At 37.5% G+C, this 25,177-nt stretch overlaps 3 protein-coding genes across 6 annotated transcripts in view; 2 read left to right on the forward strand and 1 right to left on the reverse strand.

Moving 5' to 3' along the window:
* Positions 1 to 19,889, forward strand: part of LOC132159838 (transcriptional repressor p66-alpha-like) — a 33,975-nt gene extending 14,086 nt beyond the window's left edge. For 2 of the 4 annotated variants that reach the window (XM_059569465.1, XM_059569464.1), the window contains exons 2-11: positions 2,602 to 2,860; positions 10,131 to 10,257; positions 10,361 to 10,489; positions 10,570 to 10,641; positions 11,551 to 11,670; positions 11,755 to 11,937; positions 14,215 to 14,464; positions 14,540 to 14,973; positions 15,050 to 15,269; positions 18,033 to 19,889. In XM_059569465.1, the coding sequence (XP_059425448.1) occupies positions 2,610 to 2,860; positions 10,131 to 10,257; positions 10,361 to 10,489; positions 10,570 to 10,641; positions 11,551 to 11,670; positions 11,755 to 11,937; positions 14,215 to 14,464; positions 14,540 to 14,973; positions 15,050 to 15,269; positions 18,033 to 18,166 (1,920 nt within the window). In that variant the 5' untranslated portion in view covers positions 2,602 to 2,609 and the 3' untranslated portion in view covers positions 18,167 to 19,889. Of the gene's footprint in view, positions 1 to 951; positions 1,207 to 2,601; positions 2,861 to 10,130; positions 10,258 to 10,360; positions 10,490 to 10,569; positions 10,642 to 11,550; positions 11,671 to 11,754; positions 11,938 to 14,214; positions 14,465 to 14,539; positions 14,974 to 15,049; positions 15,270 to 18,032 lie in introns of those variants that run through there. The other 2 variants (XM_059569466.1, XM_059569463.1) reach the window with 2 other exon arrangements.
* Positions 19,890 to 20,787: 898 nt separating this feature from the next.
* tssk6 (testis-specific serine kinase 6) lies at positions 20,788 to 21,743 on the reverse strand. Its single transcript, XM_059568697.1, has one exon. The coding sequence runs from the start codon at positions 21,631 to 21,633 to the stop codon at positions 20,818 to 20,820; it is 816 nt and encodes a 271-aa protein (XP_059424680.1). The 5' UTR covers positions 21,634 to 21,743; the 3' UTR covers positions 20,788 to 20,817.
* Positions 21,744 to 22,984: 1,241 nt separating this feature from the next.
* yjefn3 (YjeF N-terminal domain containing 3) overlaps positions 22,985 to 25,177 on the forward strand; it is a 35,182-nt gene continuing 32,989 nt past the window's right edge. Inside the window, exon 1 of the mRNA XM_059569470.1 lies at positions 22,985 to 23,163. Within this exon, the coding sequence (XP_059425453.1) occupies positions 23,105 to 23,163 (59 nt within the window). The 5' untranslated portion in view covers positions 22,985 to 23,104. The remainder of the gene's footprint in view (positions 23,164 to 25,177) is intronic.

Genomic DNA, 25,177 nt, shown 5'->3' on the forward strand with positions numbered 1-25,177 from the left:
TCCTGTTCAAATTAAAATTAGAAAATTAAACCCTTTTAATTTTTGGCAAACAAAGTGCTGCACAACAGAGGTTTACTGTTGAAATTAAAGAAAACAAATGTGATTTTTATTTTAAAAATAAAGATTTATTATGTATTAGCAGTAATAGCATTGAGTTTTAAGACCGCTAAATAGTAATATATTCTGACGTTTCTTAATGTTAAACTAAACTTTTATTTTGATGGGTTGCCGTGAAGAACTTGCAGCTGCTGTGTATGTGATATGACAGTAGTTTTCTCAAATAAAAATGCTAATGAAGTGACTCTCAGAACAAGTGGAGATGATATATGTGTATTCATATCATAGTGAGACAGCAGAAGCTGAAAGCACAGCGAGCGTCATCTGCGTTAGTAAACAAAACGGTGTGCCGCGCCATCCACCACTGAATGCGGAAATCCAGGCACCTTAATATGCGTTATATCAAATGCTTCTGCAGATTTATAGTGTTACTACCTGAGCATTGATGATAGGAAGTCATGGCCTAGCGGTAATAACTATGCGGTAACCTATTCCAATAATCTATTTACAACTTTGAAAAAAGTGATGCTCTTCAGAATCTGTGGTTTCTAGGTTTGGAAAAGCCTGAAAGTCATAATTTCCATGATAAAAAAAAAAAAAAAAGATGAATCTGTTTCTTCTGTAAAATAAGTTGTGAGTGCAGTCTCCAAAAAGCCTTATCTGACGATCCCAAATCCCAAAAGTGGATCAAACTGTGAATCACATGGACCAAAAGACACTGAAACTTCTCTTCAGAATCGAGGTTCTCAAATCCTGCCATTTGCATAAGCTTGTTTGGATCAGCGTGATCATATGCGCTGCTATTGTCTAGTCAGTTGGTTTATTGACTACCTTTTATTGTCGAGACCACTGTGGCGGTTGAGCAACAAAGGGGCGGACACTTCCTCCTCATCTCTGAAAGGCTTGTTTTGGAATGTGTGGCCGCGTTCGCTGCCAGTCAGTCCCTCAAGGGGTTAAAAACCTGCTTCAGTCTCTTGGCTGCGTCCACCGACCGGTTCAAACTGGTTTTCTGGGGAAATGCTTGATGTGTTCCATGGAATCTTGGGAAGGGTCATGTGGAGCCCCAGTGATGTCATGGCAGATGAGAGCAGGCCTGGGTGTTGAGTCAGCTGTGCTGCAATCAGATGGCTGATATCATATGTAAGACAGGTAGGTCGGTACATCTCGTGTGTGTGTGTGTGTGTGTGTGTGTGTGTGTGTGTGTGTGTGCCTTGATGTATCCAATGGATCTGCTTCCTGTAAGTGGCTGTTGTGGTTTGCATGCATACAGCCCGGCACTGTTTAAGTTTCTTGATTGTATTTCCTGTTTGTGGACTTTGATTCTGTGGATTGTCTTTTGAGAAGTGCCTCTCTGTGGCTTTAAAAATCTGTCTTTCCTCTACAGGTGCATTCGTCATATACCTGTAGTTCTCAACCAGGGGGTCGTGACCCAAAAAAAGGGGTTAATGCGAAAAACCATGTCAGATGCGAACTGGTTTCGTTTTATTAAAAGGGAGGAGTATCTTTTGTCATGTGGTTGACGTACATGTGTTGAAACAAACTCTACAGTATTGGACTATTGGTGCAATTCATTTTTTAAATGATTGCATGGCATGCCCTCATCCTCAAACTATAAAGAGAACTACACACTGGGAAAGAAAGTACAATCCGGGCTACTTTGAGATAAACATGGTTTGGGGTCTTCTGTAACGATTTGTGTGTTGAATTATTGGCTGCTGGGAGCCAAAGATGTTTAGAAATTGAACAGTCAAACTATAAAGAGAAGTCTTGAATTGTTAAAAAAAAATCTATGACAGCACATCACAAAAAATCATGTTTTGTTTTTGTTTTTAAGTTGTATTTTATTTTGAAAATGTTTTTTATTTTATTTTATATTTATTTTACTATTCTAATTTTTTTAACAGATTTTTCTTTCCTGTGGTACAATAAACATCACAATAATTATTTTTAGATAATGTATTTTTTTTCTACATTCACTAATTGTAATATTATTATTTAAAAATATTATTTTTTTTTACTCTGGTGCATTGTTGTATTTTTTATGTGTTTATTTTTTTGATGTCCAAAGTAAAATCTGGGTCCTTGATATTATAGAATGTTGTATTGGTGATGGATCAATATATCTGACCGGTTTTAGATAATTTGATATTACTGGTTTCAGATGATCTGAGCTTGAATAGTTTCCAAAGTCTATCAATCAGGGCAAATTAAACCATATTTGAGAAATATCATATGAATAGCAGTGCGATATGGATGTATATCAGCCAGGGCTGTGATATGGCCGTTGGCACGAGGCATACATTCTCATCCAAAATAAACCTCTTTAATCTACATTCTGTGACACAAAAACTGTATTATTTATGAAATCATAGTGAATTTGTGCGTTTGGCATGAGATATAGGCTACTGCAAGCAGAGTGATACAAACTAGAATATCGCACCCCTGGAAAAAAACTCTCAGCCAATCAGATTCGAGACTAGAAACAGCTGTTATGTATATGGCTTTCTGCCTGAATATGCCTGACTCAGTGATCTTGTTTTACAGGTGAGAAGATGTCAGAAGACGCAGTGCGTCAGACACGTAGTCAAAAGCGGGCGCTGGAGCGGGATGCCCCTGCTTCGGAGGCCGACTTGAAGAGGGTCAAGCTGGAGAGAGGAGAGCTGGGAGCTGTAGATGGACTAAAGACCAGAAGCGAACAGGCCAACAAGGTGGCTAACATCCTGCGGGCCGGGGAGGTGAAGGCCACCATCAAGGTGGAGGTGCAGACCAGCGACGAGCCTGTGGACATGAGCACATCTAAGAGGTAGATCGCAGGCTGAACATAAACGCTTCTTTTTATTCCCAAGCCTCCTTTTAAATGAAATAACTCAATTGTTGATCTTTGGTGGTAGTAGCTTGTGAACTGGAGTGGCGTGATGTTGGTCCTGCCGGTTCGTTTTTAGGTTTGTGTTGAGGGCTCTTAACCTCACCTTGCTCCACTGAGACTTTGTGATAGTAGCTCTGAATATAAAACGTCTGCTAAATGCAAAGTCAACAAGGCATCAAGTGGATGAAAAAAAGAAAAGTGCCAGAGCTCACTGTGATGGTGCTTTTGCTTTGCTGGTTTAAAAAAAAAACTTGAGGCTATGTTTAAATACCATGAGTACGATTCAAGTTTTGCGTAAATTCAATTGTAGGTTTTATACACACAAAAAAAACTTATAATTTATTTAATTAAAGCATGCACACTAACTCTGATGAAGTTTAGTGATGCACAGATAAAGGATGAAGTGCATGAGAGATGATGTTTGCATCCACAAAAATCTGCATCTACACCATTTATTAATCTAGGTTAATCATAAACATACAGACCCATTCAAAAGTTTAGTTTTTATTTTATTCTGTTTGTTTGTGAAAACACTACTGTCACCAAGGCGGCAGATATTTGATCAAAAATGCAATAAGAACAGTGCTACTGTGGAAAAATAATTGCAATTTTAAATAACTGTTTTCTATTTAGATACATTTTCAGATAAGCTTTATTCCTGTGATGGTAAAGCTGAATATTCAGCATCATTACTCAAGGCTTCAGTGTCACACGATCCTTCAGAAATCATTCTAATATTTCGATTTGCATATACATGGCATATGTGTGATCTAAATATATGTAAAATTGCTTATTTAGTGTTCGTTTATAATGCATGAGACAATGTTATTTTATGCAACTTTATTTTATCAGTATACATAGTAATTAACTTGAATGTTAAATTAAGCTGTACTGTAAAATGTTAATATTATCATAATTACACATGAATCTTTATTATTTTCTCTCCGTTTTCCGCTGTTGCCTCAACAGTTGTAGAAAAAAAAACACAAAACTAGATGTTTTGCCTCTTTAACATAAAACTTCCCATTGCATTTGTAGTTCGGTTGCTTAAAAAAGTTTCACATGTTGGTTATTTACCTTGACACTTAGTCTCAGGATGTTTGACTGGATGGTAAACTTATGGCATGATAAATTGAAGGCAGTTCCTGTTTGTTGGTGAATGCATGATTAATGTAAAAGCCAAACAGAAGTGGTGATGAACCGGAGCGGAGCTCATGATAAAGAACAAAGGAGGTGGCCTGATGCCATGCGGGATGGGGGAGGGGTACAAAGTTGAGTTAAAGATGTCACACACCACAAACACGACCGTTGTACGCTCAACTTTTCCCAAAGACCACACTCTGATATGTGTTTGCTCAGCATGCCAGTCTCCCCTCGAGTGGCACACTGCCCTGCTAGAAGAACAGAAGAAGAAAGAAGTCCCAAGTGTTTTCGGTCGCACCTGAACCCTGCCTGACTTTGTGAAACGAGGCCTATGTCACAAACTGGTTTGAGCCGGCCGTTGCCTTGGTTTCCACACTGGCAGGAACAGTTAAAGAAAAGGGAGGGTGTGAGTCATGTGACCAGAGGGAAATTCTTGCACCATGTGATCTTGTTGGTGCTGGCTAATACACAGGAAGTGATATATATATATATATATATATATATATATATATATATATATATATATATCTATAAAGCCAGTTCTGGTTGTGCACGTCATGAGAACCTGCGTTTAGCAGTCATAGAGATTCCTGTAAACCTGGGCTTGTTTTTCAGCGGATGCGTTTAATTGGTCTGTTTGCTTTTTAAGGAAAATCAAGTGCTGTCCAGGGATACGTGTTATTGCTTCCAGCCCATTTACTTGAAAGGGCCGTGCTTTCGGAACATTTTCCTGACCCTTCTTCCTCCTCATCTTCTGCTGCTTGAAGAAAAGGATAGCATACTTGTTGTCATGCTTTTTAGGCAATGAATGATAGCCTACTTCCAAATGTGCAGTTTTTTGTAAACTATTGGTCCTCGAGGAAGTCAGAAAGAATTATAACAAAGGATCTTCAGTCATATCTAGGCACCAGAATGACTTGAAGACTTGGGATTAAACTCTTTAGACTGAGCAAACCCTAGTAATGCCCTAACAACATAGAACAAACACTATGCAATGCATGAACAACTGTTTTGAGCAGCCTAGAATCATGTCAGCAAGCGAACACGGGACTTTGCTACTCTTTGTGTAATTACTTCTAGGGTGGGCGATATGACCAAAAGATCATTGTTCTCACTGGTTGCTCCTCTCCAAGTTGCACATAATATGGTTACAATTTTAATTTATTTTATTTTTGTTCCGACATAATGTTAATCAGTGCGTGCCGATGAACAGTTATCATAGTTTATAAATATATATTAACAAAAGTGGTTAACATTCAACACGCTCTTTTTCATCCGTAGTATGATTTGTGATTTTTGAATTCTGTGAAGGGAGTTCCACTTTTGCCATGTTAGAAGCCGGGCTTGGGATGCTTTTGCGATCTTTTTGTCGCGCTTTAAAAGAATTGTCTGTTTTGCAATGCACCTTTCACTTTTTAAGGCTAAAACAAAATATGTATTCATTGTTATTCTTAATTAAAAAGCGCAACAATAAAACCGTAGGCTACAGTGACAAACTAGCTTACATAACGTTTATTAAAGACACAATATGTCATTTTTGGCAGCTAAAGAGTGTGTATTGAAAATAAACAAAGTCCAGGTAGCGTAGTTTGATGACGGGGACACTGAGTGTGGAATGATGGGAGCTGTGGTCTTCATCCCCACAGCTGATGCAATCTGACGGGACTCGGGCAGAAATCAAGTTCATGGATGAGTTTATGATTTATTAACATAGTAGAAAAGCCATCGGAGTGAAACGAGGCCGCTGAACCAGCGTGACACATGGCTTGAAAGCAGCAGAGCTTTTATTATGTCACAGTCAACCGCTTACGCTTCTTCCAGTCACATGTATGTAAGGGGAGGGAAAGCAGCGCTGTTTTTATCATAATAAATACATTTGAAAGTTCTGTTATAATGCTAATAAAACGCATAATATATTTAATCGTCTTTGGTGTTTCCATGGTTTGTACAAAACAAAACCAAACGAATGTGAACAAATCGGGGGGTTATGACATCATTGGCAGGCGACGTAAAGGACCAGGGACGAGACACTATTTAAAATAGCTATTTCTCTGATTTTATACATTCTTCGAAACTTTTGGGATAATGTAAGTACACAAGTCAGCAAAATATATAATACTTCTAGTGATTTTTGGATATTTTAATAAAACAATCTTCCATATTGTGGCTTTAACAAAACAAATAAGATGAGGTATGGCATACACCACTGTATTATATATTACTGTATTATATACCGACTAACAAATTACGTACAGAACGTTTACCAAATACTGAAGAATCAAATAAATAGAAGAGAGCCTCCATAGCATAACGTAAGACGTGAGAAAACTAAACTGGCTGTCGTTGACAGGACTTGAAAGGTATTTTGTTTTTATTTTTTTATGGACGTCATGTCTCGCACAAACGTGACCAGGTCAGATTTCAATTCACACATTCTCAAATTGTCACAAATTACAATTTATAACAAATTTTACAAAATCAAGAGCCCTGTTTAAATAAAGTCTTTGATATCAATTTTTGATACCATATACATTTCATAATTCTTGTCACCAGTGTCAATATCACAAATACTAATTTTAGCCTAAATAAAATTTAAAAAATTAAAGAGAACTAAAGCTAACTGAAGACAAGTAATCACTCAATCAGTCATTTTCAATATGAAAAACTATTACATTCGAACAAATATATATGAAACGCTACATTTGTATAATCGAATGTATAAAATCACTTTATATTCTTCACTATATAAATTTAATAATTACAAAAGTGATTTAGTCAAGAGCAGTGAGAATTTAACATGATCGACAGACAACGGGAATATTAGACTGCTGTCACTTTAAGAGCTGCCGGATCCAATATACAGTGTTAACGAGGATACTTGCAAAGATTGGTATTTTGACGCATACAAATTTGTGTGTTTTAATGTTCAAGGCCTATAAAGCATTAGAAATAACTCTGTTCAATACTCCCACACTCGGAGTACCATCCTAACATTCACGTAAATCTCAGAAACAGCGTGTAAAGACAATAATGCAAAATCTCTACCGGTTAATTGTGTTACCATCTCCACTTCGAGTATGATTTAAATTTCTTGAGGCAAGCTTAAATTACCATTTTAACTTAGTGGGTGGATAAAATGTAAAAAAAAAATTGGCTTCGAACAAAACTCTTTAGACTTAGACCATATTTATCCACTTAGAAAACCCTAGAAACCACCTGGCAATGCCATATAAACAACCTCAAGCATCACATTAACAAGTATTTTGTCGACTCTGAAGCCGATTTCACTATTGACAAGTGTGTGATTGCAGTATTTCGTTTAGTATGTGACCCTTTTCCTATAAGCAGCAGAAGACCTCTAGCAGATTTCCCAGTAGCCCCACTCTGACACCCCACCAGCGGCTGGAGTAGGAGCATAAGAGCGGGTGTATTTGTTGATATGTGAGCGACCTGTTTGCAGTGAAAGTTGAGGACGGAGTACACACAATAGCCTGGCTGCTAGCCGGCCCATCCCCCCCCTCCTCCGTCCCTCAGGAGGGGCCTTAGACCCATCTGGGTACAGCACTACTGTCCTTAAGAGACATCAACGCCACACTGCTTGCGTATTTCTCCTGGATAGGGCTGATTTTTATTTGGAGCTGCTCATGTATCTAATCTGACCATAAAAATGTTGTGTTTATGAGACCTTCTGATACTACTTGTGACAATTTCTTGAGTACAAGAGTTTGAGTACAAAATGTGCCATCAGCGGTCTGAGAATGACCTCTAGTGGGCAGTGCGAAAAATACAGCATTAGGTGAAGAGCAATGGACCATTAGTATGTAGTATAAGCTTGGTTTTTTTTGTTTTTTTACAGGTAAACTTTATACGTATATACTATGTAATTGTTAAACATTTAGTGTTAAATATTTAAATCAGTACAAAACTTTTTTGCATGTTTAAATCAGCATGTCGTGTCCTGTATAGGTCTTGGAAAATTCAGTAAAAATAATGAATTAAATTTTTTTTATTATAATAAAAAATATAAAACAATTGTTTATATATGATAAAATATTGTAATATAATTATGATTAATTATAATCATTATAATTATGATCTTACATAAAAAAAAATTGACATTTGTAGTAGTTTTTGCATGAAACCCCTTGGTGGTATGATCAAATAAGTCAAGACTTTTTTTATTTTTATTTACACGGTTACTCGCTTACATTGCAATGGTGTGCTAGGCGGTCATTAAATGTTATCGTTTGCATTAGGGCTGCACAATTAATGAAAATTAAATCCCAATTTAGACATAAGCTGTGGTTGTAATGTGTATCTTTCAGTGAAGCACGGTTCTGTGGTCAGCAGTTAATCTTCATCCGAGGGCCAGAGGGCGCTCTCACGCTGAAACTCCAAATATCCCCCGAAAGAAGAAATCCTGGAAATCTCTGCAGCTGAATAAACAGAAGATTTAACTGCTTTCATTGATTCAACGTGACTAATAAACACACGACTACGACAATATATGGTTTATTTGAGTTCTTTATTATTATATATTTTTTCATCATAAAGTATATCTATAATGAAATGCTAATCAACAGTCTGGTTTATCACTTCTTAGAATACAATGAAATATTGTGTGCCTTAATATGTTTAAGAAGCCACATCATCTCACAGAGGGATTTATTTTAAACACTCGGCTGACGTTATGAAGTTAATTTGGAGTAAAAACATGTTATTAAATGTGGTATTTTCACGTGCTCTCAGATGGAGCGGCATTTAATAACATTACACAGAGCTGTAGTTCACTGAGAAGATATGCAAACAGCTGTCATTATCGTGAATGATTTCGTCAATTTCCTAATCGTACAGTTATATCGTCTGCGATTATGAACGCGTTTTTGCATAGCTCATCAGAGAACTAGGGGTCTGTGTAGTGAATCCTGCTCCACCTGAAAGCAGGTGATGGAGATTTACTGCTAATCACAGAACCAGCTTTACTGACAAAATGTGCATGACAATCATGATTAATCGCATTTGATTAATTGTGCAGCCCTAGGTTGCATGGGCGCTTAATCTAATGTTAACCTACAGAAATGTGCGCTATTGAAGTGTGTGTGCGGAGTGTGGAAGCTAAACCGTAGTGTTCACTGCAGGACAGATGAAGGCGTCGGTGTGCTCACTTGCTCTTTAAATACTCCGTAATCTTAAGAATCTGTAAAGACTCTACATTTATTTGTGTGTACTCAGAATAATAAAAAACATTGTGCTTCTGTAAAATAAAGCAAACAGGATGCGCTTTCTACCGTCTCGGTCTCTGTGAACTTGAGCAAGAAACTTCGAAGCTCTGTGTATGAAAAATAAATCTATAGAGGCTGCAATGTCTACTTTCAAATGGAAAAAATTCAAATAAAATGTGTGTGTTAGCATGGATGATTTACATGAAATTTTGATGTGCATGCAATGCGCGCTGGATTGTTTAACCAGGCTTTCAGTTCAATAAAATAACAAAAACTACGTTTTGGTGGGAGGGAGTGGGAGTCATTCTTCTGGGATTGGGGTGGGACGAGATTTTATTTGCTTGTGGGAGTGGGACGGGAGCCACTCCCGTGTCACCCTATAAACACAATGCATGTAGCATTTCTAATTTATTTGTTCTACTGTAGTCTTTTTTTTGTCCTATTGCTTGTAATTAGTTTTGTATTTTTTTAAATTTTTTTTATTGCTAACGGTTTACTTGTCTTCAGCGAGTTTGAGTTTCTTTGTTGTTTTTGTTTTTTAAATTAGGCTAGTATTGTGGTTTTTTTTTAATCATATTGATACTGGTTCCAAGAATTATGACTACTATGGTATCAAACATTTATATATTAAAAAAGACCTTATTTAAAGCAAAAACAACTATACTGTGATTAAATATCGTTACAATGGGGAAAATAATTACTCATTTTGGTCATATTGCTCACCCCTATACTTAACATTTTGGTAATATGCAATTTTAAATATTCCAGCATTTAAAGGGACAGTGTATCTTAATCTGTGTGTTTTTAGCCATTGCTCATGTTTCCTTCTATCTGTTTCTCAGTGACATAAAGAAAGAGCGACCTCCGACCCCAGATGATGTCATTGTTCTGTCGGACAATGAGCCCTCCAGTCCTTGTGTGAATGGGGTCAGCTACAGTTTTAAGAAGACGGACACTGACATGCTTATGGTAATGTGATTTCTCAGGACGTTATATCTACAGATCATTTGCACTTGATCAGATCTCCTGTTCACTTACTCACAACATTTGTTGTTGTCCATGTCATGTGCAGAAAAGCAGCCCGGCTGAACGTGAGCACATCATCAAACAGCTGCAGGAAGAACTGCGTCTACAGGAGGCCAAACTCGTCCTGCTGAAAAAACTCCGACAGAGTCAGACCCAAAAAGATGTTGTGCAAAAGGTAAAAAATGTGACAGTCGTGATACGATAAAGATGCTTGAAGTTCAATCTGAGCTGACACTGACCTCTTCTGTTTTGCAGTCAACCAATTCTGTGGCTGCTCCGCCACCTCTCATCAGGGGCAGCCTCTCGTCCAATAAAGGACCCCTCCAGGTCAGTGTCGATGTGTCAAACTGTACTACACTTCAGTGCACATGACCTCACGATGGTGCATGTTCAGAACAGCGTGTCCAGTACTGTCATTTTTAGAGATAATGAATAAAGAAACGCAATATGATTATTATCATAAAAATATGATGATAAACATAAATTGATTAAAATAATGATTTCTATTACAGATAGATAAATAGATAGATAGATAAAATATTTTGCATTTTTGATCCAGTTTTGTGTGACCGCCTTTGTTATAAACTAATTTTAAAAAATGTATTATTTATTATTATTATATTTATTATAAATGGTAATAGTTGAACTGGTACTGCTAATACTGCTGCTATTATTATTAGATACAATTATAAAGATAGTGTTTTGGATCTTTAATCCAGTTTTGTGTAATATCCTTCGGTGTTATGACTAATAAAAAAATGAAAATTATTGTTATTAATAGTATTATTATTAAAAATATTACTGGTATTGTTTCTACTACTAATACTACTTTGATTATAAAGAGAATATTTTGCATAGTAACGAATAAAGAAATTAAAATAATAATTATTATTATTAGTAGTAATATGTAGTATGAGTTTTAAAAAAAAGCTTTGCAAATAAAAACAAATAATGAATGAAGAAATAAAACAAATATACAGTGGGTACGGAAAGTATTCAGACCCCTTTAAATTGTTCACTGTTATATTGCAGCCAAGAACAGTCACGGAGTTGTTGTGAAGCCAATCCTTCGTTATTTTAGTAAAATAAAAAATCAGAAGTGAATAAAAAAAAAAAAATCATTATTCTGGATCATTGCTGTTCAGTCTATGCATGTTCCTGCTATGGTTTCTACATGTTTCTAAAAGCTGAACTGTGAAGAGTTATTAAAATCTAAAACACATGTTTTGTTTTCAGGTCTCCAACCGAAACTCTGGGACAGTCATTCCTCCTCCTCTGGTTCGAGGTGGAGCGCAGGTCTCCAAGCTCGGCTCCCATAATACCGTAGTCATGCCACCCTTAGTCAGAGGCTCCCAGGTACGTTCTGCTGTGGCTTTGATTAACTGGACTTTTTTCTTTTTTTTATACAAATCCTTTCTCTCTAATGTTTGTCTGTGACAGCCCATCGCTGTGACCCCGCAGCAGATTGCGACCCTACGGCAGCAGCAGCAACACTCGGGGACGGGTCCCCCTCCTCTGCTGCTGGGTGCACGCTCCTCCGTACCCAGCGTACAGGTGCAGGGCCAGAGGATCATTCAACAGGGCCTGATCCGTGTGGCCAATGCAAACGTCCTGGTCTCACAGGTCACCGCCATTTTCTTCTTATATACCATTGTGTGTGTGTATATATATATATATATATATATATATATATATATATATATATATATATATATATATATATATATATATATATATATATATTAATGCTGGGCAACGATTAAATATTTTAATCGCGATTAATCGCATGATTTTCTGCGATTAATCACGATTAATCGCAGCATGCGCAAAATTCAATAATGAAATCAAAAGTAGTGTATTGTGTAATTTTATTCTTTCAAAATTCTGCTGTATGAACAAAAGTGCAATAAAATTTGGTTTGTCAAAACTTTAAACAAATAAAGTGCTTTTTTACAGCAGTTAAAAGTTAGTAGCAGTTATTTCTTGTAAATCTTAACTTAAACATTAATGTAATCAAATTAAATATAACATTAGCGTATAAATAAAACATTAAAACATTAATGTTTTATTAAATAAAACATTAAAGTTTTGTTTAGTTTGTAAAAAAAAAAAAAATAATTATGTCCAGAACCTCGATCATAACATTTTAACTGGCCCCTTCCGAGCAACAACATCAATCTCCTTTTAAGAGACTGAGAATCTCATTCCAAAAAAAAAAAAAATCTTCCAGTGATGCAGGTTGAGTGGACAAAATTAACTGCATTTATCCATTCTTCCAACTTTACATTTACTTACTCATCTGCACCTAGACAGTTGCTTAGACACACAAGGTCATTCACATTTTAGATGATAAAGAGAGACATTTTGCTGAAACGTGCGCTGAACATTTAATTTATGTTGCACAGCAGTGGGACATTTCAAATAAAGTCAGCACACTTAGCACAGATAGTGCAAGAAATATGATCGCTGCTGCGAGACATCTGCCTTTTGAACACGTCCCCTGCGACGCGCACAGTCTCCAGCGTTCTGTCATAGTATCTCTGCACAACATGCTGCATCCAATGTAGTCTGCCGAAGCCTTCCTCCACTGTTTGTTTGGGTGGGTGATTTGCTGGCATCAACGGTGTGCATTGCATTTAAATGATACTTCAAACTCGAAGTACTCTGATAAGAAAATTCAGCTTTGCAGTGGTTACAAATAGCTTTAGTTTTATCAACTCCACCCTGTGAAAGAGGTTTAAAATAAAAATGTCCATTTAAGATTTCGGTACCTTTTTCCATTTTTCTGTCTGCACCTGATATTTTCTGTTTTGCGCTGTAGCTCATCCCAAGCAGCCAGTAGCCTACTGATAAACATCCCACCCCTCCTGTGACCCATGGTTTGTGTTGTATTCGGTTGTTTTATTACAGTCTAGCTATGTGTATTGAAACGCAGTGAGCTACGGACTTTCAAAATAAAAAGTACGTTAACACGCGATAAACTAATTGTCGGCATTAATTAATGCATTAACGCGATAAAAACGCGTTAACTTGCCCAGCCCTAATATATATACATACATACATACACACACACACAATGGCTATTGCAGAAAATCTTGGTTGATGCAGTAAAAGTATTTTAATGCTAAGTGTTTAAAAATAACATTATAGTATTTAGAACATTTTATATCTAAATATTTTATATTATACAGGGTATTTTATAATGTATTTATACAATTAAAGCTACTATAACTGTTCTTTTCAAGTTATAAGTAAACAAATGCATATTAAAATACATTGTTTTTGTTTTTTACTCTTTATACATGTCATATAATATTGTATTTATATTATTAAAAACCTAACTATTAACTTATGTTAACCACTATAAACAAGTTTTTAATGCTTTTTGCCATTTAAGTTTTCAAATTTATCAAGTTTTTCAATATTTATAAGTAGTTATAAACTTTAATATTATTCCATTTATAGTATTAAAAACTTTTTTTATCACCATCTTATATTATTAGGTGTGTAAGGTGTGAATTGGACGATCTTAAATTGTCAACCCTATTGCCATCATAAAGTATCGATTATTAAAATGATGACTTTTTGACTCCTCAAACTCTTCATGGACAAGTGTTTATCTTCACTTTATCACTAATTTTCAACCCTGTTACCATCATGACTGTTGATTGAAAAACTAGCATTATCAGCATATATACCTTTATAATATTTGTTATCTCTTGATAATTAACTAGGAACAGTAGCTGTATTATGCATATTTTATTATATAATTAATTTATATATCATATAGGTGTAGTATTTTATATGCAAGTATATAAATTTTTTTTTGTTTATTTAATATTTTGATAAACTGATAAATAGAAGCGGTTATGGACTCACATGATGTTTTTCCTTGTCCAGGCCTCTTCCACCGGTTTGAAGAGCTCTCAGTCTGGTCTGGGCAGCAGCACCAATGAGTCTCCTGCCAGCCGTCAGGCCGCCGCCAAGCTTGCGTTAAGAAAACAGCTGGAAAAAACCCTTCTTGAGATACCACCACCTAAACCCCCAGCACCGGAGCTCAATTTCCTGCCCTCGGCAGCTAATAATGAGTTCATCTACCTGGTGGGGCTGGAAATGGTGGTCCAGAACCTGCTAGATACATTGGCTAAAAGTGGGTATATCATAATAGTGCGTATTTACAACATCCAACACTATATCTTGCTAACGTCACTTGCTTTATTTCCAGGTAAGCAGCCGCAGACAGAGTCTGCATCCACCCCGGCACCCAAGGAGCCTTTCACTTGCGTCCAGTGCCAGACAGACTTCACTTCTCGCTGGAGGCAGGAGAAGAGCAGTGGCTCCATCCTCTGTGAGCAGTGCATGAGCTCCAAACAGAAGAAGGCCCTGAAGGCTGAGCACACCAGCCGTCTGAAGGCTGCCTTCGTCAAAGCCCTGCAGCAGGAGCAAGAGATCGAGCAGCGCATCCTGCAGCAGGCCGCCTCGCCCGTCTCCAAGACCACCACCACCTCATCATCATCTTCCTCCTCATCCTCGCCGGTGATTAAATCCGATCACGTGCTGGTGTCACCGCAGTATAAGCAGGTGAGCACGTCGCTGTCTCAGCAGACCAACAGGGGCTCGTCGGTCGGTCGATACCACACCACCACCACCATCAAGCAGGTAATGGACACTCCTGTCTTGGTTGCTTTTGTCCCAAACATGGTGTTTTCTGACTTGAGCATGTTTTTCTCCTCAGACTCCAGGCCAGCTGTCCCGTAGCGTACAGCAGGCAGTGAGTGGGGGCGCACGCGGAGTGAGCCACAGCTTCTCCAATTCCACCCAGCTCCAGAATGCCGTCAAGGCTGCCGCGCTGGTCAGCAGGCCAGGTAAGCATGTCGTGAGGGCAGGGGAAAAGGGCACCAGCAGCAGAAACCCCACCACCAATACCTGGAGGAAACAGACAAGCGGCACCGCAGGTAGATGATGCCTACTTAAAAAAAAAAAAAAAGTCTGCCCCTTCCCTGTCTCTTTTTTCCCTGTATCTGTACCTGATTGCCTGCAGAGGGCTAACATGCAAAAATGTGCTTCTGTTAACTTGTGCTACACATTTTTCTAAAATCAACAAAAACTCTGTATAATTAATTTTGTAAAAGTTGGTTGAGACTTAGTTTTGGCCTGACAATTTATGTTGAGAATTATGTTGTCAACCCCCTATCGTTACAACTGTTGAATATTACAATTCTATACTATTTCAAAAATGTCATACTATTCATATGTCATCATCATTTCAACTATCATAAAACAAGAGCAGGCTGTTTATTACTTTATCTTATATTATTAGGTGGATAAGAATGGGATCATCTTAAATGACCAACCCTGTTACCGTTACCAAATTCTGTACTATTCCAGTCATACAACTTGTCATGGACAAGTAAATATCTTAACTAAATACATATACATCTTTTTTTTTATATATATTTTTTTATATTCATTACTATCATACATGACGATAGGTGTTTAAGAGGCGGTCAATCTTAAATCGTCAACCCTGTTATCATCAGAATTGTTGATTTTATTCAAATTAAGTACTATACATTTTATCAAAAACCATACCAGGAGATCGTGTTGGGCGATATGGTCATTTTTCAGATCGTCATATCGTCAGCCTGTGAGATCGACGATACACGATATTATCGTGGATGGGTGGAGCTAGAGAGTGACTCTTTGTCCTTGTCAAATCAAAACTATTGAGTGTTTTAAACTGCGCAGGTGTGCGAGAGAGGCATATAGAATCACCAATAATCGAAAAAATATACTTTCAAACATACTGATAAACTAATGTTAAATATAAAAATACTGTATTTAAAACAGCTAGTTCATACATAGTCGGACGCAACTGTCATATCGCGCGTCCGTATCTGCGCACGGAAGTTATAAGTCTAAATGTTCTGCAAAATCAGTCAACGGTGAAAATCAATAGTAGATTTCATTTAGAGTCCAGCAGTTTAACACTAATATTGGGCATAAACGAACATTTAAATATAAAGTATTTAAAATAGGTAATATATTGGTTGATATATTTATAGTAAAGTTGAATTGAACTGATGAATCAGTCATACAGCACTCTGGACCGCGCTCCTCATGACGAGTCTGACGCACCACCACAGAAACAAGAATGAGATGCTTTCTAACATAACTGTGGCATTAAACTCAGTTAGTGAGGGCTCGTTTAAAATATTACACATATAAAGGCCGTTCAGATTACTTGTTAAAGTGCAATGAAATACCTTTTATCTGCAGACCATGTACGTCTGTTTGTGGATGGAGACTTTGTAACGGCCGAAACTATGTATTTTGCATGCATCATATTATAGTGCAGTGTGCATGGAAAATAATAACTAGGCGGCAGATTGAACTTATTATCCATAGTGGTTCTCATGTACTCCTAAGTCATCACCACATAGTGCGTGTTATAAGTTAAGTGATCAGTCTTTAAGAAAAGGACTACGTGAGAACCATGCACTATGGATGATAAATTCGCTCTGCCGCCTTGTTAATTATTTTGTCTTTACTTTATTTGTGACGCCAAGAAAGAGTTAATCTCTCATGTTTGAGAAGAGCGCGTTGCAGTGTGGCAGCCATTAAATGTGTTGGACACCAACTCCTCATTTTCTATCTCTTTCATTTCATGGATTTATGAGTTATCTGAGTCAAAGCGGACAATTTCAGTGACTACAGGCTCTAATCCTCCTGCGCCCGTGCGCGCTGTGTATGTATGTGTGTGTGTGTGTGTGTGTGTGTGTGTGTGTGTGTGTGTGTGTGTGTGTGAAATGCGGTGCTGAATTGAAATAACTGGGCAGTTTGATAGCCGAATTATAAGCAGCCTAATAAAAATAAATAATAGTTATTATTATAATCTAATACATTAATAGGAAAATGAGCCTAATATCGTCTTGATTATCGACAGAGAATTCTGCTTATGTCGATATCTCTGACGATCGTCGATACACGATACTATCGCCTATCGGCACAACCCTACCAGGAGATCATCCTTTTCACTCTTCATGAACAAATTAAAGCCTCTTTTCTATTTATCACTAATTGTCAACCCTGTTACCATCATAACTAAATTAAAAACTAATCAAAATTCTATACTATGTACTATTCTATACTATATTAATCAATTAACCAAAAACTGTTATGGTGTCATCTTTTCACCTCTTCATGGACAATTAAATATCTCTTTTTTTTTTTAAATCACTTTTTCTTTCATTCTTAGTTGTGTTAGAAGTGAGCAATCCTAAATGGTCAACCCTGTTACCATTATAAATGATTAAAATTAGTTAGTATTCTGGTACTTAAAACCGTCATGTGACAATCCTTTTTACTTTTCAAAGATAAGTAAATATTTTTATTCTGTTACAAACTATTTACTTGCATAACTAGACATGTCAGAAGTCTTCAACCCTGTTGTAGTGATTTTTGTCATAGCAAACAACAGATTTTTTAAAATGGGTATTTGTAAATCTTTCACCTTGTGTGTCTGTTGCTATAAGGCTAGTATTTGTTGGTGAAATATCCAACTGTCAATCCTGTTACCATCAACGCTGTTACTTTGCAACCTTGTTTTTAAAGTCACAGTTGGTTTAGCTTGAAATGTAGGGTAGGTTATTAACACTTCACATCTTTTAGAAATGTTCTTGGCCATTCTTTCAAAATCTGCAATTCTCCCCCAACAGGTGTCACCATGGCTTACGTCAACCCCAGTCTGTCTGTGCACAGGACAACATCTCCGGTCGACCGTCAGCGAGAGTACCTCTTGGACATGATCCCTTCCCGCTCCATTTCCCAAACGGCAAACACATGGAAATAATGCCCTGATTAATTCACCCTCAAATTTCTCAGAATTATAATCCTTTCTTTTTGGACATTCGGTCGGTTATCAGTATCAGACAACCAGCCGTTAAGCAATAATAAAAATTTTACAAATTATTATATTTTCTCTCTATTTCTCCTTTGTTCTGAGACCCTTAGTTGTACAGTCCAAGGTAAGACCCCATAGGCCAATGAGCGTCCTAGAGGAGAACAGTACTGGGATTAGTGATCAAGGACCTTTTCTACAGGCCTTTGTATCTGTCTACTGAATCCCTCCATTACCCAATGGGCTTTAGTGGTCTAATACACATCACCCACAACTCCCAATTCACAGCCCTCCAGGTGGAGTAATTGCACCATTATGTGAAACTAAAGCCTCCGCTTAACACTTCTAGAGGCTCATGGACACTTTTTCCCACAAGAAGTGGAGGACTCAGGACCATAGAGTTCCTGCTTGATGCCACGGATTGTTTTACGAACTTTTTGTGGACCATCTACACACCTTTAGCTACGTTTTTCCAACCCACAGCATCTCCGATATGGGAGTGTATGTTTGTGTATTTGATGTCAATACATTGCTTGTTTTGTTTTTTTAGCTTCACTGTGGACTCATTCCACCCTTTTCAGAATGGCCTTTTTTAAAGGCTAGAAGTTTAAAAAACTGTTATACTGTTGAGGTGGTTATACATCTGCTGGTGTAGTGTGTGTTTTTGAATACTCTGGGTTGTTTCTTTTTTTTCTTCGTAAGCTTATAAAGACATTTATCCAATAATTGTGCATCAGGGATGGTTACAGAGATGGATGTAACTTACAAAAAGCAGCAGCCGCAACAGGACTACTACTAGACCCCTTCATGTTTGAGCGATTTGTTTGAGATGAGCCTGACAGTAGCTTTTTTTTTTTTTTTTTTGCAGAAACGTTTTGTTACGCTTTTAGTTACCGTTGTGATGTGCTCCCCCATAGGCTTTCTTATAACAGCGTCTAGGTAATATTTGGATGTTGTGTTATTTATAAATGTGACTGTAAATGAAGGGATATCCCATTAGCTCCTTCCCAAATAGTTTCAAAGCCTTGTGAAATTAAGATCGGACCGTATTTAGTATGTTTCAAATGCAAATTTTTTTTGTCTAATGCGCAGGTCATTCATGTCCTGTCTACCATTTTAGATCCTGTTGGAAGTCGTGCCGCTTAAGTCACGGCTTAATCTTTCCTTAAAGGAAATGTTTGGGTTGAAAGCATTACTGCTTATTGAATGTAGCACACAATCTTAGCTAAATTGAGTCCTACCTGTTAGGTGGTGGTCTTGTTATTTTTACCATCTCTTATTTTCCTTTCATCTGATATGATTTGCTAGCAGCACGCTTGGTATTTTAGCTAAACAGTTATGTATGTTATATAGGACAGCTCGGGTCCTTTGTCATCGCATTCCATCAACACGTCGAGTCAGTTCTGCTTCCGTCGATTTGTTTTCCCGTTTCTCGAGACGATCCATTCTGTGATCTTGTGGAATGTTTTGGACACAGAGGCCCCTGTTTCTGACTGGTCTTTTGACTACTGCCGGCTGCTGACAACTAACACCATTCCATTTCCCCCCCGAGATGCTGCCATTGTTTTTGGAGCATCTCTTTTAAGAATAATAAAAAATAAAAAAAACGTTTTTTTTTTTCATCTGTTTCTGCTCTATCAGTTAATAATTATAATAAAAACAAATTTTAACCTGTTTCGTCTAGTCTGTGGGTGTATTTTTTGTGTGAATGTTTTTTTGTTTTTTTAAACTGTGATCTAATTTGAATACATTTATTAAACTTTCGAGAGTTTGATGGAGTGTGAAATGGCCTTTGGTCTGGGTGGACATGTTAATTTGATATGAGTGGAAATGAGGATGTGAGGAAGGATTTAGAAATAAGTTTTTAAGGAACAAAATAAAATTTGCACTATTCTCACGTTCCAAATCTGATTGAAATTCATTTTTATATTCATGCATCTTGTACTAGACATACAAATTCATAGTGACCAATAAGGTCGAAGTTTCAAAGGCACCCTGAAAGTCGTCTAACTTTAATTTTATAAAGAAAGAAGTTCTCAGAAGTATCATATGGGTTTAGAACAACATGTTCTCAATTTATTCCCCAACTTTAAATCTCCAAGTTTAAATTGTAAATCTTTATTAACAGAACCAAGAAATGTTAATATTAAAATAAGAATCACACTATTTTTTTGTTTTCAGTATTTAAAGTTAGTTTCTATAAACAATATAATTTAAAAAAATGACACTTTAACTTGTAGCTTAAGTATATGTATACAATATAGGAATGAATATTGAAGTAAAAATGCTAAATAAGTTGCCATTTTGTATACATATTATATGCTGTAGTTAAAATTGTATTGCTCTTTGGCCATCTTGCTCTGTAGATAGCTGTATCATCTTGGGCCATTACAAAGACCCACATCAGTCAACCCCTACTTTATTTGAGTAATTTATTTTATAGTTCCCCATTAATCTGTTGCTATTCTGCCCCAAAACTGATCGTTTTGTTCCCCAGACGTGACTGGAATTCAAATATTAGGACTATCCAAAGTCTCCCAGCTGAATGAATTTGTAACACTGTTTCTTTGCATTTGCACACTGTTTTATTAGCTTGTGTGCTTTTAGCTTTTTCCCTTCTGCATCCATGGATGTTCTGCCACCTGCTGAATTGTTGGACGTGTGGAAGGATTGAACTGGAGCAGAGTACGGATGAAGACTTGGCATGGTTCCTGAACACTGGCATCGTCCGAAAAAACCAAAGACTTGCTTTGAAGACGGTGAAGTCGCCTCAAGTTGGTGTCATCATATGGCATCAATCCAGTCACCATGACATATAGGATCACCCCGAGGCTCCATACATCATACTTTTTTGGGTCATACGGCGTTCCCATGATGACTTCTGGTGGAGTGTAGGCTGCAGAACCACAGAAGGTATGACTGAGCTCGGAAGGGTCTTGAACAGAGCGAGCGAAACCGAAGTCTGTGATCTTAACTTGTTCTTCGGCTGTCAGCAGTATGTTTTCACACTTGAGGTCCCGATGGAAGATGTCCATCTGGTGGAGGTAGTTGATGGCACTGACCATCTGAGAGAACAAGTTTTTGCTTTGGTCTTCTGGGATGCATTTCACTTCATGTATCTTCTGAAGGAGATCTTTGGCTGCAGCTTCCATCACAATACAAAGTCGTTTACCAGCCACCTCAATTAACTCATGCATTTGCACAATGTGCTCGTGATTCACTCGTCTCAAAATCGCTAGTTCCCTTGGGAGAAACTTCTGGACGAAATCCTTAGGGGCCTTTACGCGATCCACAATTTTGATGGCCACGTTACAGTGGTGTTTCTGCGAAGTGGCGAGCTTGACTTGGGAAAAACTGCCTTCACCAATCTCGGCTATGAACTTGTAGCCCATGCCTTTCAAAACGTTTTTAACAGACATTGTTTAAAATCTCAAAAGAGTTCACAACAGCTGCATGAATACTTTGAGCTTGGCCTTGAGCTTGGTTCACGTCCCTTCACCCTTGCTGTAAAGTATTTTGAAACAGGCATTTGAATTCTACAACATTCTGACAGATTTCAGCATTCTAATTTATGATGTCATAATAGAACATATACAAAGTGGAGTCCAGGGATGACTTATGGACACATACCAGGTACTAAACCATCAGCCCTCTGGTCTTTATCTGTACCCCATTAAATCCACATTTATCCCTAATTTAGCATTTTGTTAATTTTTAGAAGACTTAACTGATTGTTGAAGTAGAAGTAAAAGGTGCTTATAGCAGCTTTAGCAATTTCACCCTCATAGATAGTAATATATGACTTTATATCTCATCATAATAATTAACTATTAACTTTATATCTCACATTTTGACTCGTCTTCTTACTTTCAACATTATTTCGAAAATGCCGTTTTTATTTTTCATTCTGTGGCGGGAAACAGGCACCCTCACATCGTTCGCGCCATAAATGCTGTTCGATTCTGCAACCATCTTTTTAATTATGTGCTAAGAGAGATCACCGTTGAATATTCGAGATATTTATACCAGTAAGCAATGTCTCGGGAACACACATAATCGTTTCACGGAAACTTCCGTCATCCACTATTAGCAAAAATACATCTCGTCGAGCATTTAACGTGTAATTTCGACGCCCTACATCAGGTTCATGGCCAGTGAGTACTGGAATGGATCATTTAAATTAATTCTAATTGCGTGTCCACAAATGCCTCTCATTAGTTTTAGATGAACTGGAGCTCATTATATCCCTAGCGAATAGGAAACGTGCCTGCAGTGACACAAAATGACCTCTAAACGGCAGTGTGGCGCTAAACTAGCCATCTCCATTAATTCAGTTTTTATCAGAACACTTATATTATTTCAATTATTATAAACAATGCTGATTGCCTCATTTTAAATGCAGATGAGCCAATTCGTGCATATTTATAATAGGATTAAGCACTTTAACAAGTTACACTGCTTGTTATTATATGCAAGCAGCATCACAATTTACATGAATTAGTCAAACCTTGAATATTAATACCTCACTGCATGAATATATGCATTAGCAGTAGTATTACATAAATAATGAACCAAAGCAGCACCATGATGAATAAGCATTTGAACTGAAATAGATATTTCACACACTCTCATACTGAGGATGCTACATCAGAAAGGGATGCGGTGCATGCTTGACTGAGCTCTCCAGCATCAGGGGTGCTCAGCCAATCAGATGGCTCTCCCGGTGTCTCCCTGCCTCTTAATTGGCTGACACTTCCAGCAAGAGTAGCTGATCTACGCGTGGAGCCTGGGTTAATCAGCCAGTAGACAGAAGCAGGGCACACAGTGAGAAAAGAAAGAGCAATAAGAGGGTGAATATTGCTAGAGATAAGCACAGCTGAATCAATCAAGATGAACCACAGCTCCAATGAGAAAGACCCTGAGACCATAGAGCCACTGCGTTATCTCAGGTAAGCTCTTTTTTCTTCTTCTTCTTTTTTCTTTCGTTATGTGATTTAAATTGGACATGCAAAACCTTTTAAGACAGGTTTGTGTTTAAATGCATTTGAATGGGAATCCCAGTAAGGGTGAGTAATATTTCCACCATCTTTTCATTCTAACTTTTACGTAAATGCGATTTGTGACACAGAAGGATGACTGTAGCCTAATATCCCTGGCTGTCTAAAGAGAATGCATCTAACTTAATTTCCTCACAGCTTTCCTGTTTACCAAAATAAGACGCATTGATTATGATCAGCGTGCTTTAACAACCTGGAAATGTGGCTTGTAAGCAAACAGGTGGAAGGAACAGTCCACTTCAGCTCTCTCTTGAGCAGTTTGTTGGCGATTTAGGCATGTCGACAAAGGTGATGTGACATTTTAGCTGCTGGACGTCGTGATGGCAACACCATGGCCAGCGATTTGCTCTTTAAACAAGCAAGAGGTCGCCTGTTTCCTGAGCTGAGTGAAATATGACATATGACATGCTTTCTAAAGCATTATCAGAATATAAAAGTGTCAGTATAATCTAACATCTGACAAATTGCCTCATATTCCTCGTGAGGTTTAGATATAGCAGATGTAGCCGGAGAGTATATATTTAAAAAATGATACAGAACAAATGGTGTTTTGATCAGAAGCCTGAGCGGCACGAGATTTGCTTTCCATACTGGGCTTTCCTGGCAAACAGAGGCCCTTGAAGCTCTTCACACCAGCCCACGGCATTTAAAATACGGTGGTTGGCAGGAGACGAAGCAAATTACACACTTTAAGGGAGGATGGAATAATAGGATTTAAGGATTTGAGGTTTAACGGTGTGGATTCAGGGGAGATTAATGTTCCTACTGTAACCTAAAAACCTCAGCTAATAATGGTTTTGTGTGAAAAACACATAGTGTGAATGCAAACAATTGGCTTTTCTATTATCATAAAAAAAAAAACAGATTGATTTGTGGATTTGTCCTGTTTATCTTGGGATTTGTAGGTGTTAATGGCCCCTGTGTCCTTTTATTGACGTCAGGTATTTGACACTGTAACCAAGATGGACAACATTGGGTTAAAACAATTGGATTTTAGAACTGATGGGATCTTTCTTCATCGACCGCCATTTGAAATTAGCATTTTAATGAAATATTTTTTGCAAGCCACATACAGTATCCACTCATTTCAAAGCAGATTTCTTGGGAATGGGCGAGGCTTCTGAATCATTAGCCGTAAATAACTAAAAGCGCAATAAATGGTATAACTGACAAGTTTTCAACGTCAGTTAACAGTTGTGTACAGCTAAGACAACTGGAAGCCTCACACATTCAAGTTAAAGTGGATGAAACGCTAATGTTTTTGGCATTACATCTCAGGATAGCCGCTAGTCAAGGGCTAGCTAGCATGCACCAATGACATGACATAATTATCTGTTTCAAAATGGTAAGTCATATGCCAGATGATTGGCTCGAAAACAGGACAGATTTCAAACTGTCTACTTCCGAGGGTTCCTGCCCTAAACTGTCACCTCACATTTAGATAAAAAGGAAATGTTAACAGCTAGTTTTCCTCACATATGTTAAATTTACAGTTTCTTCTTTATTCAGAATTGCAGGCTTTTTCGACCCAACAGTTGCAAAACACAAAGAAAAAAGTTGCTGGATAGGAGTTAGCAGGTGTTATTATGGTGTGGAATTCTACCTGATTGCACACCCGCCCTGTTGTTGTTTCGTTTCTGCTGGGCGTTGGGGTTTATTTATAGGCCAAGACTCCAAATGCAGTAACAGAGCAACCTGCATGATTTGTGATTTGTTACCAGGCTATGTATTACTTCTAATGGTGGTACCCATTAAAGTTAGATTATGGAGGTGAAATCTCAATTTACTCAAGTTTGTCAAGAATGCAACAGAGGTGTGTGCGCTTTAGCTATATGTTGCGCAGTTGTGATACAGGTGCGATTGGCTGAATATCTTCAGTCAGTTCAAAGTTAATATTTGCTGACCC

This window comes from Carassius carassius, chromosome 16 (genome assembly GCF_963082965.1).
Source record: "Carassius carassius chromosome 16, fCarCar2.1, whole genome shotgun sequence".
Taxonomy (NCBI): Eukaryota; Metazoa; Chordata; class Actinopteri; order Cypriniformes; family Cyprinidae; genus Carassius; species Carassius carassius.